Source organism: Sabethes cyaneus, chromosome 3 (genome assembly GCF_943734655.1).
Source record: "Sabethes cyaneus chromosome 3, idSabCyanKW18_F2, whole genome shotgun sequence".
NCBI lineage: Eukaryota > Metazoa > Arthropoda > Insecta > Diptera > Culicidae > Sabethes > Sabethes cyaneus.
This window is the reverse complement of record NC_071355.1, coordinates 140,177,850-140,194,130: the sequence shown is the minus strand read 5'-3', so window position 1 is coordinate 140,194,130 and position 16,281 is coordinate 140,177,850. Positions and strand designations below refer to the sequence as shown.

The window sequence follows — 16,281 nt, the reverse complement described above, 5'->3', positions numbered from 1 at the left end:
TAAAAGCTCGGTTAAAATGAAGAGCTCTATCAGAGAGATCAGAGAGATAGAAGAGAGGGAGAGAACTTCTGACATCAAGTCAATCAATCGGCTTGGTTGATATCTGTCAAACAGCAAATCATTCTAGTTTTGATTTTTATTAATTTTTTCATCGAATATTGACTTAATTGAAATAAAAAAAGAACTGCTAGATTCAGGAAACGACGGGCTATCAAATAAGATAGAAAAATCCACTTTTTTGGGAAAATTAAAATTCCCAATTCGTAATTTACGTTACGCGGGTCATAAATCTTTTTGCAAACGTAACGTAGGACTTTTATGCATATAATTTTTTTTAACAGCTTGGGTCATTCGTGGCTTCTGCGGGTTGAGATTTGAACCCGGATCCTCGGCGTGAGAGCCTGAATACTGACAACTACACCGGAACTGACCCCACGCATATAATAGGCGAATTCGAGCAAAACTAATAGCAACCATTCGCTACCTGGTTGTGATTATTGGAACTACGAAGAAAGTGCAATTCAACCCGGTAACAATGTGACAGCTCCCATACTAATCAAACGTACCTAAAACTGCTGGTTCATGGTTCACGACAGATGTTTGAAAGCGGCGTAAATATCGAAGAAAGAGTTTATTATCATTTGTTTTGGCAAAAAATCCCTTGTGCATATAAGATCTGAATTGGTTTATTATTTCAATAGAGTATTTTACGAACTGACAACATTATGTCAAGTATCAAAACGTTTCCGTGGTAATGACAATAGCAGCATAACTGGTTCTTCTGTCATAATAACATGCTCTATTTGGTTCTGTCATGTAACAGAGTGTTTTTTGTACAACTGCAACGATCTCTATTGCTTGGATTTACTCTTGAATATTGCTTAACTTATTCTGTTAACGACAAAATCGATCCAGCAATCATGAAAGAGCATTTCATTTTGAATTGCGCAGCGGATAACTTTCAATGAAACACGCAATATTTAAATACTTTAGAGCAGACAACTCGTACACAAGAGTGACAATCTTGTAATAAATACCGCTTTTTATCTTGTAAACAAATCAATCAAACAACCCACCAAGAATTCAAACACTTTTATCGAAAACATGAAACAATGCTGAAATAATCAATACGCACTACCCAAGTAACCATAAGCATTAATCTAAAACCGTATATTGGAAATAATTCTGCATCCCAAGTGCCAAACTTTTGTATATTAGCAATCTTAATGCTTATAAAACGTATATTAACATTGTTGATGCATAGAAGCATTAACGTAAATCAACATTAAAGAAAGCAATATATGCGCATATATGTTTGGCTCTTGGCGCAGGTGATGCTAATCACGAAAATAAATCCGCTAGCATTTGAAAACACATTGGAATGCACAGAAGACTGAAAATAATTGATGATTCTCTATCCAGGATATGTAAACTTTACAGCTGACTCTGTGTACTTTTGTTTCATGCGGTACAAAATCAAACATTAACATTTTTCTGCCATAAAGTTAATTAATTCGAATATTTTCACTTACTTTAACGTAGATAAACAAATTTCTTCCAATATTTCGCTATCTAATATCCTGACAATAGAAAGGGTTAATCAAAAACTGCATTTTATTTCAGCTTTTTTCAAAAATGTATGGAGTTTGACAGTGATTTTACTTTTCATCACTTTTTTTATGCAGCGCCTCCAAGCGGGCGATAGCTTGTCAAAAACGCCTATTATAGCAAAAACATTAAAACACAGAGAACAGACATTCATCTTAATCTCGTGCCACGTGTAAAAACTTAAAAGTATGTGGTAATGCTCCCACTAGACGGCGCTCACATCACAAAACAGAACAGTTGTATCAAAGCATTTCGGAGTCGCTAGTTGCTACGGTAACAGATGAATTGTTTGCTCAATTTGCCAAAAATAAAATAAACAAGAAATGTGATACGATATCTCTCGGATCTCTCGTATATTTTATCTAGCATTTAATCCACTGTTCCGTATTTTTTAGCTACGTTAAAGTGGCATTCGATTTCCAGACAATCACGTCGCCATCCACCAACATTGGGATGCAATGTTGCGGGCTCCGCGCTTGAAAAGCGGCGATTTGTTGATCGCGTTTCAACACATCCGTTTCCATTAGATTCAGTTCAATTCCGAGGGCTTGGGCCAGCATCATCACTGATCGACGAACGGGTGCAACTACGTGACAATACAGATCCATTTTTATGATGGCACAAGGGAACACCTCACTAATTTCGTTTTTAAATGCAGTGGACAACGAACTGACGAGAGCGAATCCTGCACCGGCAATGGCTGCACTGGCTCTGTTCGTACTCTATAAAGAAGAATTAAAAAGCATTATTATTCAAAGAGAATATAAAATGTTTATGTTGACTTACCTTACACCAAATGCTTTTTACCAGAAACAAATTGTATAAAAATATATACATATTGTCCTTTAATAAACAAGCACAGCCGTTGCTAAAGTAACTGGCACTGGAGTTGCCGGTTATTCAAATATGCAGAACATCGCAAGAAAATATATTGAATATGGCAACATGGAAAAAGCGTAACAGGTGCACTCTGAGATAGATGTCGCTAGTGTTTTGTTCAAAATTTTACACACGTTTTGAATGAAATTTTATATGAACATAAATGTCTGTTCTCTGTGATTAAAAGTCGTAAGTCGGATTAATATTTGCATATTCAAGTCAAAAGAAACGTAAAAGATAACTAAAGTAAAGATTTAATTGTCAAGCATTTGACGCATTACTCGAGACCCCTTGGTCATTGTCAAACCTGTGTCTTGCCGGAATCTGTCTTCCTGGTCTTGCTCACCTCGGTATTTACACTCATTGATCATAAACACAGCGTAATACTTTACCTCTTGTTGCATATACTTTAAACTTCGTTTGACGTTTATGACAGCACAATCCGATCCGCAATCTTTGTTCAATGCATTTCGATTGGATTACCTGCAAAACAACCGTAGCAACTGATTAAAAAATTGATAAACGTTAGAATATAGTTCAGTGAATCATTTGTCATTTTGATTTCTTTGTAATACCAGACATTCACGTTCATCTAGATGGCTGAAATGGAAGAAATATTAAACGAAACTGTTCCGCAGATTGATTTGGAGGTAACTATATACACAAATATTTTGAATTTCATCATTCGCTGCAAACTCATTCGAGATATAATGCACTCATTGTCAAAGCTATTTTCATCTTCTTTCTATTTGGAAATTGTCTATTTTACCAAAATTTGTGTTTCAGAAATTCGAGAAAAAATATAACCGCGAAATAGAAACTAACAGCTTGACTCATACAACCCAATTTGAGTATGCCTGGTGTTTGGTAAGAAGTAATTACCGAAACGACATGAGAAGCGTAAGTGTTTGTGTGATTGTTTCAATAGTTGTTTCGCTAACTCTTATTATAATAGGGAATTACTCTCTTGGAAGATCTATGCCGCAAAAACCCAGAAGGCAAACGCGATTATATTTACTACCTTGCAATAGCCTGTACCAGACTTAAGGAGTATTCAACGGCTATGAAATACGTACAAGCCTTTTTGGAAATTGAACCAAACAATCAGCAGGTTATCAGTCTAGAGGAATACATCAAAAAGAAAATCAATATCGAAGGATTGAAGGGTGCCGCAATGGTGAGCGGTGCTGCTTTAGTACTAGGAGGAGTTCTGGGTATTGGCTTTGCACTTGCAAAGAAATGAAATTCGGTGAAAAGTGCGAAGTCTGCTGTTGATGACTGAAGATTTTTTTTGTTCTATTGCAACATGCGTTTTTCATATATATATTTTGTCACTTTACCTTGTTTTCATTTTATTTTATTCACAACTCTCTTTAAAGCCTTTTTTACCAAAATAATAAGCAGCTTCGCATTCAACAAAACATTATAAACTGAATATTTATGAATGCAGAATATCATAGAGCAAAAGATTGTAAATATTGGAAAATGTATATGGAATAGATGTAGATTGTATTTCAACTGCTGTCTGACATTGCTTAGACTTTTTATTTTTTCTATTTACAATATATTGAAAGAACGTTATAAAAAATAAGGATTGTCCCAAAGGAATAACAAACAACGCAGAAAGTTGCACTGCTTTTTAGCTACTCAATAGGCCGTATGAATAAAAGAGTTAGAGCAAATGCTCCCATACGATTTAAACGGGAAAAGCAAAGCAAACTGTTTTATTCATACGGCCTAATATCAGTTTGGTTATACTTACATCGTAGAGCGTATAATTATTATCAATGTTATGCACTTTTGACCATATCCATCAAGGCATAAAGGCTTCATTGTTGGCAGGAATGTTATCAGCCACGACCGACTTTTTCGTTTTTTGAACTGCATTTTTCAAATAGGTAAGCATTCTATAACAAGGAAGTGTTATACGTTCTCAATTCAGTTTCTTACAAGTTTGCATTTTGCCCAATATTTGACAGAAGAGTAGGGAGCTACAAATGAATCGTTGAAATTGATCGTCATGATAAATTTAAACCTGCTTTGCTGAATTTGATATGAGCTAGTTTTGAAGCAAAACAGAGTGACCATTTTTAATTTAAATGAAAGTCAGTTCTTTATTAAGAATATATTACCAAATTTTATTTTTCAAGAGGCGATCTAAGATATGCAAGGAATAGGTAGAGCTTAATGCCATTGATGTAGGGTTGCCAAGTGGCCGGCCCGACCGGTTTTTCACCTGCAAAGCCGGTGGCCGGTCAATCCTGCAAAAAGGCCGGTTTTCCGACATAGGAAGTCGGATTGGTACTTTTTTCCTGATTTGTTAAATTTTCTGGTAAATTTATTAGCAATCCTGAGCAGTGGATCATTGAAGATAGGCAGTTTTGCAGTGACAATACTTTGCTTCTGGCGGTAATAGTACACCAGCACCAGAAGCAACTATTGACAACTTTGAGTAAAAAATGCCGGCGTGTCGCTACCTGCTGCGATGGTGAGAAAAACGAAAACAAATGTCAGATGCGGTACATTTCATAAAAAATTTTCAGTAAATTTAATTTTTAACTGGTTTTCGATTGAAAACTTTACTAAATTTTTGTCAGGTTTTGTAAGAAATTTGCTGTTTTACAAGTTATTTTAAAAACACTTAAAATAGTGAATTGAAAGAGCATAAATTTTAAGAATACTGTAAAAGTTAGTGTGGCTTAACTAATCGACCACTGCAGTGATCCTAAAGCAGTTTTTGCATATTATTGGAATGTTTTTCTACTTTACAAGATCCTTATGCTTGGTTTGTATCGGTTCAAGCCAAAGTTTTGGAGATTCGAATATCTTTCAGTCTTATCGAACCATGTTGCTCTGGCACTACATGAAAATATGAATGCTCTCTTTAGTTATCCTGTATCTTGCTTGCAATAGCCTGGTTTATATAAATTTCACAAAAAACAAGGTTTTACCACTCAAGCACGCGGATTTTTATAATTTAGCGTGATATGTAACCTGTCTGTTGTCGCATAAATATACAAAAACATTATTTTCTCGTATATACTGTAAACAAACCACTGACAAAGTATATACCAAAAATAAAGTACTCAATTTTCCTTCCAATTTTTAATTTTACTTGTACATTGTTTCACTACATTAAGAAAATTAAAAAAGTGAACTTTTTTCCGATTCTTCAAGCAAACTGTCAACTTTCTCACCGTTCGGCTAGTTCCAAAGACTACCACCGTTAGCGCATAGGTTTCTGTCGAACAGGTCAATAGTTGTCTTCTAGTATCTTCAATAATCCATGCAATATTCGTTGTGGTTGCGATTCCGACGACTACCTAAAGAATAATTAACGCACATTACACATTCCAGGCAAATCCTCTAGTTGTATGCTGCCACAATCCCCCCCCCCCCCCCGCGGTTTTTGAAGGCAGGACCGACCGGCCGGTTTTTGAAATTTTCGGACTTGGCAACCCTACATTGATGCTATGTAATTCTTTTATAACTACAATTTTAGCACTGTTGACTATTCGTGGTTAGTTCTTGAATATTTAGCAACGGCTATCTTCCTTTTAGTAACTCAGTACTTAGTGAAATTATCTTTTAAAATTGGCTCAACAGTTGAAACGTTATATCCGTTTTCTTCCTTCGAGCCTTCCTTAAGGGCAGCTGAATCCTTGCCGTAGATGGCTTGGCATTTTCCCGTTTTTACTGCGACAAATATTTGATACAATGCGACAACACACGCCCATAAATAGAATAACAGAACTGGAATAGTAAAAAATTACCGTTTGTGGTTGGTAAGTAAACTGTTTATACTATCCTACGTAAAAGAAATCCCCCGGAAATGGTTAATGTAATTAATTCTCCCAAGTTTAGATGCTTTTTGATAACCATCATGGTGATAATATGTGCCGCCGTCAGAATGCATAACTTAACAAGGTCTAGCAAGATGAATGGTATCAGGAGATACTGCTGAATCTGTTTTATAAAATTATGATATTCAAACAGTACTTTTTATAATGAAGTAATATTCTTACTTTCAATGCTCCGATAATCATTAGTATAGTTCCTGCTATATGTAAACCGAGATACGTACAGATAACCTGGAATAGTTCACTAGAGTTGAACTCCATGATATCCAACAACCAAAGAAAAAGCTTCTGTTGATCATTGTCGTTTGTTAGTTTCTTGATTTGTAATGCTGTTTTGCGCAATTTTTCTGCTCCTCCTACACTAAGCAACACTAATAGTGGAGATAAAATCTGAAACTAAGCAAGTATTTTAATTAACTTTACCTGATTAAATATTGCAAAATTCAGTACAATGGTGAAAGTTCCGACAAGTATACTTCCCAATCGGGTCGATAAACGTGAACAGAACATGTTCATACAAGGCATTTCTAAGCTGTTTGAAAGACATCCCGTAGAATACTGGGCTGCGTTTGGAATGTAATATTCATGGTAGCCGTACTATAGTGTCTATAGCATGTTCTGGGAGTGAAATTTAGATCTGATGTTGCGATATGGGTAGTACTATCACGAGCGGTTATTGCGTTAATGGCAATTAACAGGCACCACTATCCGTGACATGCCTTAATAACTAGTTACTTAGGTTGTGCAAGCTAACATATAACTTTATCAGATTTCTCTCAATGGGTGCGTTCAAAAGTTAAATTCAAATATCAGGATAAACAGATTCTTTGGAATGATAGTTTATGAAAAAGTTATAGTTTTGCAATAAATTTGATAGTGTATTGTTTGATAACACTGGCAATAACGGGACATGAAAATGGCTCCACCGGCCACTCGCCTATTCTAACGCCCACTTTCACTTCATCTCACCATCAAACATCCATCCAGCCCCTTACTTACTTATCCGTGAATCTCATTACACATTCACTTCACCAGTAGGTACCTACCTTGCTCCTCCAACTGAACCATCACTTAACACATTCCAGCGTCACAACTATGTTGTTGCGTTTTTTAAGAAATCTTTAAGATTTTGTTATCTTTCTCGACCGCACCAACGCTGTTTGATGCTTGCGCTGCTTCGGCCTTAACGGTGACGAACTAAAAATGGTGGATGGGTTCGTATTTTTCGGATCACAGGTGACTGCGGATAACAACACAAGGAAAGCGGGGCCGACTTTGAGTTTCGCAAAATGCTAAGACCAAGAAGCATTTGCCTCCTAACGAAGCTGACAATCTACAAAACACATATTAGACCGGTGGCTCTTTACTAACTTGAAGCCTGCAAAATTGTCCAATTGCTGTTGACGCAAACGGGCATCAGCTATAGAGCTAATATTGATGATGATTTTCATATCGTTGGTGAAAGAAAAACGGGAAACTTTGAGATTGAAATTCATATCGTTAACGTATATAAGAAAGATCAATGGTCCGAGGTGGCTACTTTGAGCGATCTCACACGGAGAAGCAAAGAGGTCACAGCCCTATGGCATAAATCTATGCTGGTCCCCAACAATGTATTGTTGGCCAAATCCAAATAAATTGTCTTATGCAACTAGCTCAAACAACTTAGCAACCGAGCTCAAAGGGTAAACTCTACGATAAATATCAATGTGCATTTATTTTGTCCCCCGTTTTATAGACAGGAAACGAAAACGACGACCTTCAAAAGTGTCGTGACCGAACTTAACTTCACGTCTATCTTTCTCAACTATAACCAATTGAATGAACTATGAACACCAAATCAATCCCTCTCTCGCTCTATACATTTGTATCAACCAAATTTTCCCGCGTCTCTTTCTTTCCATATCTTTTCTTCCTATATAACCGAAAGACATAGCACTTCTCCGGGCTATTTGCTAGTCATCCTTTTCGTGTGCTTGTTTGCCACTCGAGTCAAGCAGAGCAAGCAAACGATGTTTGTTGCGTTGTGAGCAACACGTTAATGCACGCTAAAATGGTTTCTTATAAAAGATAGAATTTTTAGCAAATTTAATATTTGCATTCCATTTACTCAATGAGATATTACTGATCATTTGCTTTAGTCCCTACAATATTCTCCTTCTCTACTCTTTTCTGTTGAAACAATATTTAAAATATAGAAGTAAAGTATAGAAGTTCACGTTTTGAACCCTAAGAAAAGAATGGTGTCGAGCTTTCTTCGCAGTGAAAGTTATTACAGAGCTACGTAGCCAAGAGCCAGCCTAATCATTATCACTGCTTTTGCTTCATACCTTCGTATCAATTACACCTTCTTTTTCTTCACACTTTTATCTCCACCATGCTTTATTTTCTATCACATTTTGTTTTCCATCATACCTGTTTTTCGAGATTGTGGTTTTTTTCCACACTTATTAACTATGGTTCAGCCCGAAATCAACAATACGCTGGCCGAACCATCCGAACTGAGCATTTCGCCCAAATATCTTCTGCCAGTTTCGCCAAGCTAGCCCGCGGCTCCCGTACACAGACGAATTCGCCAACACGCTAACACAGGTATGGGGCCCTCCAGAACATGACTACCATCCCCATCTGAGCTTCCCAAGAGTAATCGTAGAGTTTGTAGAAATTGCCCTTAAAAATGGTAACGATCACCATCGGCCCCCTCCACTGGTGTCCCCAAAGACTGATATGGCGGAAAACAAAGAAATACGAAGAAATGGTTGCCAGGGATTATAGTTTTTTTCATATTTGTTTTTAATTTTTTTTTTTGCATTATACTTCCTTTCTAATCATATCTCTTTATCGCATCATATTTTTCCCATCACTTTTATTTTCACCATATATTTCGTTGTCATAGCGCAGAATTTCGTACTTGGCAACAAACGCGTGTTTCCTATGTCGCCAAAATTGAAACCGAGTCAAAGTGGAGACACCCCAGTAAACCATTTGGTTTGTATATCTCGATTAAATAAACTAAATACTCCTGAATATATGATTAAGATATAATCAAATATTGCAATCATCTATACTGCTTTATAATTCACAGTCATGAATTGTATATGAAGACACGCACGACAGTAAAACAACTTATTGTTCACTTCGATTTGACATACTCTAATCATTATATAATTCCAATGTGAAATTGACATGAAAACGATTTAATGTGTACTTTCTATTACGATTTTGTGTTATCTGGGACTCTTTTTAATCTAGGAAATATGAACATAAATGTGTCAAAAATTAATTAACCTTCATTGATCAACGACTTGTACACGTTTGCAACCATTTTGTTTGAAAAACGGCGAAAGAGGACGTCAACAAAAATATTACCTATTGAAATATTCTACAAATGCTCTTTTTTATACGCATACTGACTCATCATTTTTCCGTTAACTAGAACATTTACGCGAAAACTGATGCTTAAAGTGAAACAATTTGCATAGCCACAATCGAGGAATGTCCAATCCGAAATCCCACTGCACTCGTTTTTTTATATTATTTCATATTCTAGGGATGAACGAACGGCTCACGAGCTGTTGAAATAAACTAGTTCACCTGAAAGAGCGTTCAAACGAACGGCTCTTGGAAAATACCACGAACTTACCCGAACGTGTCACGAAATTTTGTTCGTTAATCTCAATTTACCGAAATGTCGACTTAGCAAGCAAACGAACCGTCAATGATGCGTCGCTCATTGGAATCAGTCACAGCAGAAAATGAGCGGTTCAAAGCCGTTTTGCTCGCCTCTCTTTTGTATTATACTTTCATTTCAATCACATTTTTTTTCATAGTGTTTTTTTCATGCTTTTTCCATCTTATACTTATTTTCCATTCTACGTTTTTTTTCTTTTTTTTTTTTAACAAACTTATTATTTTTTTTAATCATACTTTTCTTTGCATCATCCTTTTATTCCATCAACACTTTTTCATTTTTTTTTTATCGTACTTTGTGCCATCATATTTTTTCGTCATGCTTTTTTTCATTCTACTTGTTTTTTTTCATACTCTTCTTTGCATCATGCATTTTTTTTCCATCAAACTTTTTCTTTTTTTTTATAATTTTTTTCTCCCATAATTATTTACCTTTTTTACGTCATATTTAATTTATTTCATCATACTTGTTTTTTTCATACTTTTTTGCATCACCTTTTTTCCATCAACCTTTTTTATCATAGTGTTTTTCTCCCATAATTATTTTTTTACGTCATTTTTTCCATTTTTTTTTTGCATCATCATACTTTGTTTTCTACATTTTTTTTACATGTATTTTGCCTTCGTACTTCCATTCATCACATTTTTTTTTTCTCATCATCATACTTTTTTCATCATTATATTTATTTCATTACTTTTTAGTTTATCATTCTATTCACCCCAATATCTCCTTTTTGCCACTTAAACAGAGACGCCATCCCAAACCAGCACCTTTGTTTTCAATTCCGCATCATTCGAAATTTTCCCCACAGTTGTCTTTTCCAAGTTCGCCGATTCATAAGGTTCTGCTCCGGTTTCATTTTAAAACAATTAATACATACCTAGGAGCACTAGTTTTACCAGCTGCGCCATTTGTCGTGACCGAACTTAACTTCACGTCTATCTTTCTCAACTATAACCAATTGGCCTTGCCAGCGTTGAAAGAGATTTCGAAGGCTGCTCGCACTTACAGGAAATCTCGTGCCGAACTGTCAACGCGTGAGTGTTGACAAAAGCAAAAATACTTCCCTTTCTTTTTTTCTCACGCAAAACCCTGAACAATATCAGCAACGCTGGCAAGGCCAATTGAATGAACTATGAACACCAAATCAATCCCTCTCTCGCTCTATACATTTGTATCAACCAAATTTTCCCGCGTCTCTTTCTTTCCATATCTTTTCTTCCTATATAACCGAAAGACATAGCACTTCTCCGGGCTATTTGCTAGTCATCCTTTTCGTGTGCTTGTTTGCCACTCGAGTCAAGCAGAGCAAGCAAACGATGTTTGTTGCGTTGTGAGCAACACGTTAATGCACGCTAAAATGGTTTCTTATAAAAGATAGAATTTTTAGCAAATTTAATATTTGCATTCCATTTACTCAATGAGATATTACTGATCATTTGCTTTAGTCCCTACAAAAAGGTTAGAAACTTGCCATCTGCTAAAGACATATTAAAAATACGGTGCAGTGGAGTTTTTAGGCTGGCAAAACACTTTTTTAGCAAGACAGATGGAATTCCATCACGACCAGTGGAATAAGATGTTTTGAGTCTGATGGTCTTATCATCGATTTGTCAATCTCGATATGGTTGAATGACTGACCAAGAAAAGGGACAATATTGATCCTATTGACTCTAAAAATCTCTTCCAAATTTTAAAACTAGATTCAAACATATACTGAGTGAAGACTGGCTTGTTAGACCAGCGTCAACTGGGAGATTAGAGAATGACGTCTATTCTGCAAGGCGAATGACGTGACAGACCACATTTCATCGCACTACCATCCTTATTTACTGCGGTATTAGTTAAAGCTTATTTGAATTAGGGTAAAGAACTAGTTTTAAGCAGTATAAGCGGGTCACTGATTGTTTTACCTTATTACAAGCGATGGGTTGACTAAGTGGGGGATATCAGCATACCAATCTTCTTGCTATCTTTAGTTCTTCAAGCTGTTACCATTGGAAGACACTATTGTTGAGCTAAACTTTTGATTTTTCGCTTTAAAAGTTGGAGCGGTGGAACTAATTTTGAACACACCGAACCCATTTTCACCCGCAAGGTGCTATTTTAAGCAATCCTGAAATCTGAATTTTTTTTCGTCCCGTTAAAAAATCCCTCGAACTTTTCCCCCTATTCAATAAGTTCGCGTTCCTATCCGCGACCTACTAATCGGCATCTGATGCGTAATCGGCATAGCGTATCGGCATAGATGCGTAAAATGCCATCTGTCTAAATTGTTTATCGGGGCATACACTCACCGCATCGTTCGGCAAACGGTATTCGTCGTCTCTTTTATTCTCTGGTGTTCTTATGGGAAACTGCGAGTTTTACGTCTCACTCGCTGTTCATAAGGATGGTGGGAGAACATAAGAGGCAAACATAGAAGTGCACACGATCTAACTCTAGAACAGTGTTGTCAAAGCAAATAACATTGAAACACATCGTTGCTTCATTAAATCACTGAGAAAATCTTCGAAAATTATTGAAAAAGCTGTCTTTTGTGTTGTTTTTAATAAAGAAAAATTAATTATGAACATACATTTCTCTTGAAAGTATTGAACCACGTTTTCACCATAGGAGGTTTCAGTTAATTTCAAACTTAAAATTCTTATTTCCAGAACCGAAACAGTGTCTTGGCAACACGATAGTTCATCAGTTGTGCTGCAGCTGCTGCTAGTGGTGAACAGGTTCCGTCAATTCAGAATTTGTTTTCAGTTTTGTTAGAAAATAATAAAACTTTTGGCTAGTGACAAAGCCTTAGATAATAGAAAAAAAGAGACTGAATAATATGGTATGTGACAATTGAGTGCTTGACTTTCAGAGTGGTTGTAATCAGTGCTGAAAATTTGATGAATTCGTTAGTAGCGAGGTGGCGATTGCTGAAGAGCAGCTGAAAAATGTATTCATCAAATTCATCATATTTCTTGTCGGAAACCCAGTAAATTGTGTTTGTGTGAATCAAATGTATGGTTAAGTGATTTGTGAAGATGATCCTATCAAAAGATTTTGAAAATATGAATAAAAAAGTACATTTTCGGATCATTTATGTTCAACTGATTAAAATAGGCATCACTGCTTAACTCGTTCCTTACCCTACATGCTGCGAAAGGTTAATCTTGTAACTTCGATTCGATTCCACTAATAACGAACAAAATACGAATGGCAGTGAATAAAAATTTGCTGTGTCACGTCAGTCGCCTCGCAGAATGAATCCCAATAAAGGTCCACGTTAAAATTGCAACACACGCAAATTGCTCTAGCTTATGAACTGTTGGATAAAATAATTGAAATTTTGCATAGAGAAAGCTCTACTGTATGAGTCTTTTTACCAGGTGCCCAAAGATATGAAAAATACCGTCGATAGAACAGCTCATTCGCGAAAAAATTCTGCACAAATACATCGAAAATAAGAATCTATCTCATTGTGCCATCGGTAAAAAGTTGTAAATCCAAAATTCTACGGATTCTCATGTCATAAAACGGTTCGAAGAACATCTGGGGCCCTATTCTCACAGTCACCTCACCTCAGCTCATTTCTCTCACGCGCCCTATTCTTGCATTCACATTCACCCTCAGCTCACCTTATCGGTCCCATTGGATTTGTACAGTCACCTAGGTAAGTGGAGTCACCTAAGTGACTCTCAGAATCGCAAATTGTGCTCTCACCCAAAAAATGTTGGTGAGGTGACTGAAGGAATAGGGCCCCTGACTATCGATCGTAAGTCAAGACGTGGAGAAAAAAGGCGTCGCTATATAGATAAGGGTCACAGCCGCGAAGTTGGGACCTTCGACGGGAAACCAAACTTCTACGTTCTAGACGTAGCAATCAAACTGAATCTGAGCGAATGTTTCGTGCAGAAGACCAAAACTCGAGCTGAATTACGAACGTTCAAGGTTCGGAAGGGCCCTACAGAATACGGTCACGAAAAGTCGTGTCCAGAAGTTATACGATCAAAAGCTGACAAAACCACAATGCTCCGTTATGGACGACAGGGCCTACGTGAAAGAGGACTACAACAAGATTCCGTGGAACCAGTATTTCATTGCAAAGGATGAGTTTAATGTTCATGTGGACAACGAAGTACACCTTTCGCGACCACCGATATCATGAATGAACCGGTTTATATGAAAGAGTGTCTCCTCTTCTGAAGTCTCACAACGCGAAGGCCGTGCTGGAGTGTCATAAGCAGAATCTTGTGAAACATTCTAAAGTAGTCAAAACAGTTGAAGAAATGAAGATAGTATGGGTGAATATGCAAAACATGTCGATTTTGAGGTTGTGAAAAATCTCATGGGCATTGGCGTAGCTAGGTAATTTCCCTGGAGGGGGCCTAGGGGGTGCCTTCCAAAAAAAATCATTTTGATCCTGTTGCGCCGGCTGTCACCGATAGCACAGAGTTCTGTAGGGAAATATCAGGTGGACTTCATGAGAGCCCGCGCAATTGCGGACCAGATGTTCACTATCCGACAGATCTTGCAGATATATCGGGAGTACAACGTGCCCATGCATCACATCTTTATTAATTTCAAAACAGCATACGATGCACTAGATCGACGCCAGCTATGGCAGATAATGCACGAACACGGTTTTTCGGTTTTTCCGGATAAACTGACACAACTGCTCAGAGCTACATTAGATCGAGTGATGTATTTCGTGTGTAACTCGGAGACACTTTCGAATTCTTCTTGCATGCTATTTAACATCGCTTGTCGTTTTGAAAATCAAACACGTGCCTCCCACGAACTGTTGACGGCTGCGAACTAATAGTGGCAGATGAGTTCGTGTATTTGGGATCGCTGGTGACTACGGACAACAATAGTAGTAAAGAGTTCAGCGGCGCATTTAAGCGGGAAATCGGGCCTACTTTGCCCTTTGCATAACGCTACGATCAAGAAACATACGCCACCATACGAAGAACTTGAAACCGTGACACACCTTATGGAGGACGGCCGTGTTCGCGCGGAAGGTACTGCGGACTGTGACAGAGACGTATGAATCACGAACTACAGAACCTATTTGGAGAGATTCCCATCGTCATTTGGCAAAAGTAAGTACCTAGTAAACCACAAATCGTATATCAATATATGAAATCATCTGAAATGTCTCTAAATAAAATCGAAATCGTACACAAAGCTTATTAAATCGCACCCTAGTTTATATTCAATCGTACAAAATGATGACGACTGAATTACATACGATTTTCATCACAGAATTGTATAGGATTATAAAACTAATCATGTTGAGTCGGATCTCATCGTATACAAATACTTATAAATGTGAATTGTTTACGAACAATCTGCAGTACGCATATCGCCTCCAAAATAGTACGCATATGCTGGTATCGTGCATCTAGTGCGATTTTTCAAGATATATATCGGTACATATTTCTAATTTTTCACTTCGATATACGTACGAAAATGTTAGCTGGGTAGGCTACGGTGGGCCGGACACGTCGTAAGGATACCGGACGTCAGTTCGACGAAAACAGTTCTCTTCAATAACTGCACCAGGAACAAAAAGGTTTAACGTGCAAAGATGGCTCGCACAAGTCGAAAGTGATTTGCGACTTCTAAGACTGGGAATTTGGCGACGAGTGGCCCAAGTTCGAGTTGAATGGAGATGACTGCTTAAAACATAAGCCGGGGTGGCTAATAAGCTACTGATGACTACTGACGATGACGATAACTACGCGTTAGCGATACCTATCAAAAAAGAAAACATCTACCTAGTGGGAACACATACACTCAATATTTTTCCGGTTTTTAAATTATAATGGGGAAATTTATAGAAGAGACCTGCAGAATTCTGGAGGGGGCCTGCTACCTCAGGCACCCCCTCTAGCTACGCCAATGCTCATGAGTGGGGTTAAGGCCAAAGCACGGGCATTCGGATACGGAGGCAAAATTTATATAAAACTAGCTGACCCGACAAACTTCGTATTGCCACAAATTAAACTGTGTTGTACATAAATCGTGAATCTCGAATGACCTTTGTCACAATCTTGAGTTTTGCAAGTTTCTGGGGAGTTCATACAAATATTTTACTGTAAGGAAAACTTGTAAACAAGAAAACAACTCCCCCCATTGCAGAGCCTAATAAAATAAAGCGAATAGCATTTAAATATTCGCCACCATTACAAACCATTTCGCCGAATACCATTTTGCGAAACACCAATTCTCGGTTGACCATAACGCGGAATATAG

General features: G+C 37.3%; 2 protein-coding genes across 2 annotated transcripts; one reads left to right on the top strand and one right to left on the bottom strand.

Moving 5' to 3' along the window:
- Positions 1-2,941: 2,941 nt before the first annotated feature.
- LOC128742936 (mitochondrial fission 1 protein) lies at positions 2,942-3,995 on the top strand. Its single transcript, XM_053839434.1, has 3 exons — positions 2,942-3,137; positions 3,274-3,387; positions 3,443-3,995. Exons 1-3 carry the CDS (start codon positions 3,084-3,086, stop codon positions 3,728-3,730), a joined length of 456 nt encoding a protein of 151 aa, XP_053695409.1. The 5' UTR covers positions 2,942-3,083; the 3' UTR covers positions 3,731-3,995.
- Positions 3,996-6,052: 2,057 nt separating this feature from the next.
- Positions 6,053-6,872, bottom strand: LOC128740201 (uncharacterized). Its single transcript, XM_053835730.1, has 4 exons — positions 6,798-6,872; positions 6,513-6,743; positions 6,300-6,453; positions 6,053-6,240 (listed from the first exon to the last, which is right to left on the bottom strand). Exons 1-4 carry the CDS (start codon positions 6,870-6,872, stop codon positions 6,053-6,055), a joined length of 648 nt encoding a protein of 215 aa, XP_053691705.1.
- Between the last annotated feature and the right edge of the window lie 9,409 nt (positions 6,873-16,281).

Bases quoted from the DNA above. Each gene is read 5' to 3' on its own strand.
- LOC128742936 (XM_053839434.1), top strand. From the start codon at position 3,084: ATGGCTGAAATGGAAGAAATATTAAACGAAACTGTTCCGCAGATTGAT. The intron at 3,138-3,273 runs GTAACTATATAC...TTTGTGTTTCAG, and splicing joins TTCCGCAGATTGATTTGGAG to AAATTCGAGAAAAAATATAA. The intron at 3,388-3,442 runs GTAAGTGTTTGT...TTATTATAATAG, and splicing joins ACCGAAACGACATGAGAAGC to GGAATTACTCTCTTGGAAGA.
- LOC128740201 (XM_053835730.1), bottom strand. From the start codon at position 6,872: ATGCCTTGTATGAACATGTTCTGTTCACGTTTATCGACCCGATTGGGA. The intron at 6,744-6,797 runs GTACTGAATTTT...ATACTTGCTTAG, and splicing joins TTGTCGGAACTTTCACCATT to TTTCAGATTTTATCTCCACT. The intron at 6,454-6,512 runs GTAAGAATATTA...TTTATAAAACAG, and splicing joins TGATTATCGGAGCATTGAAA to ATTCAGCAGTATCTCCTGAT.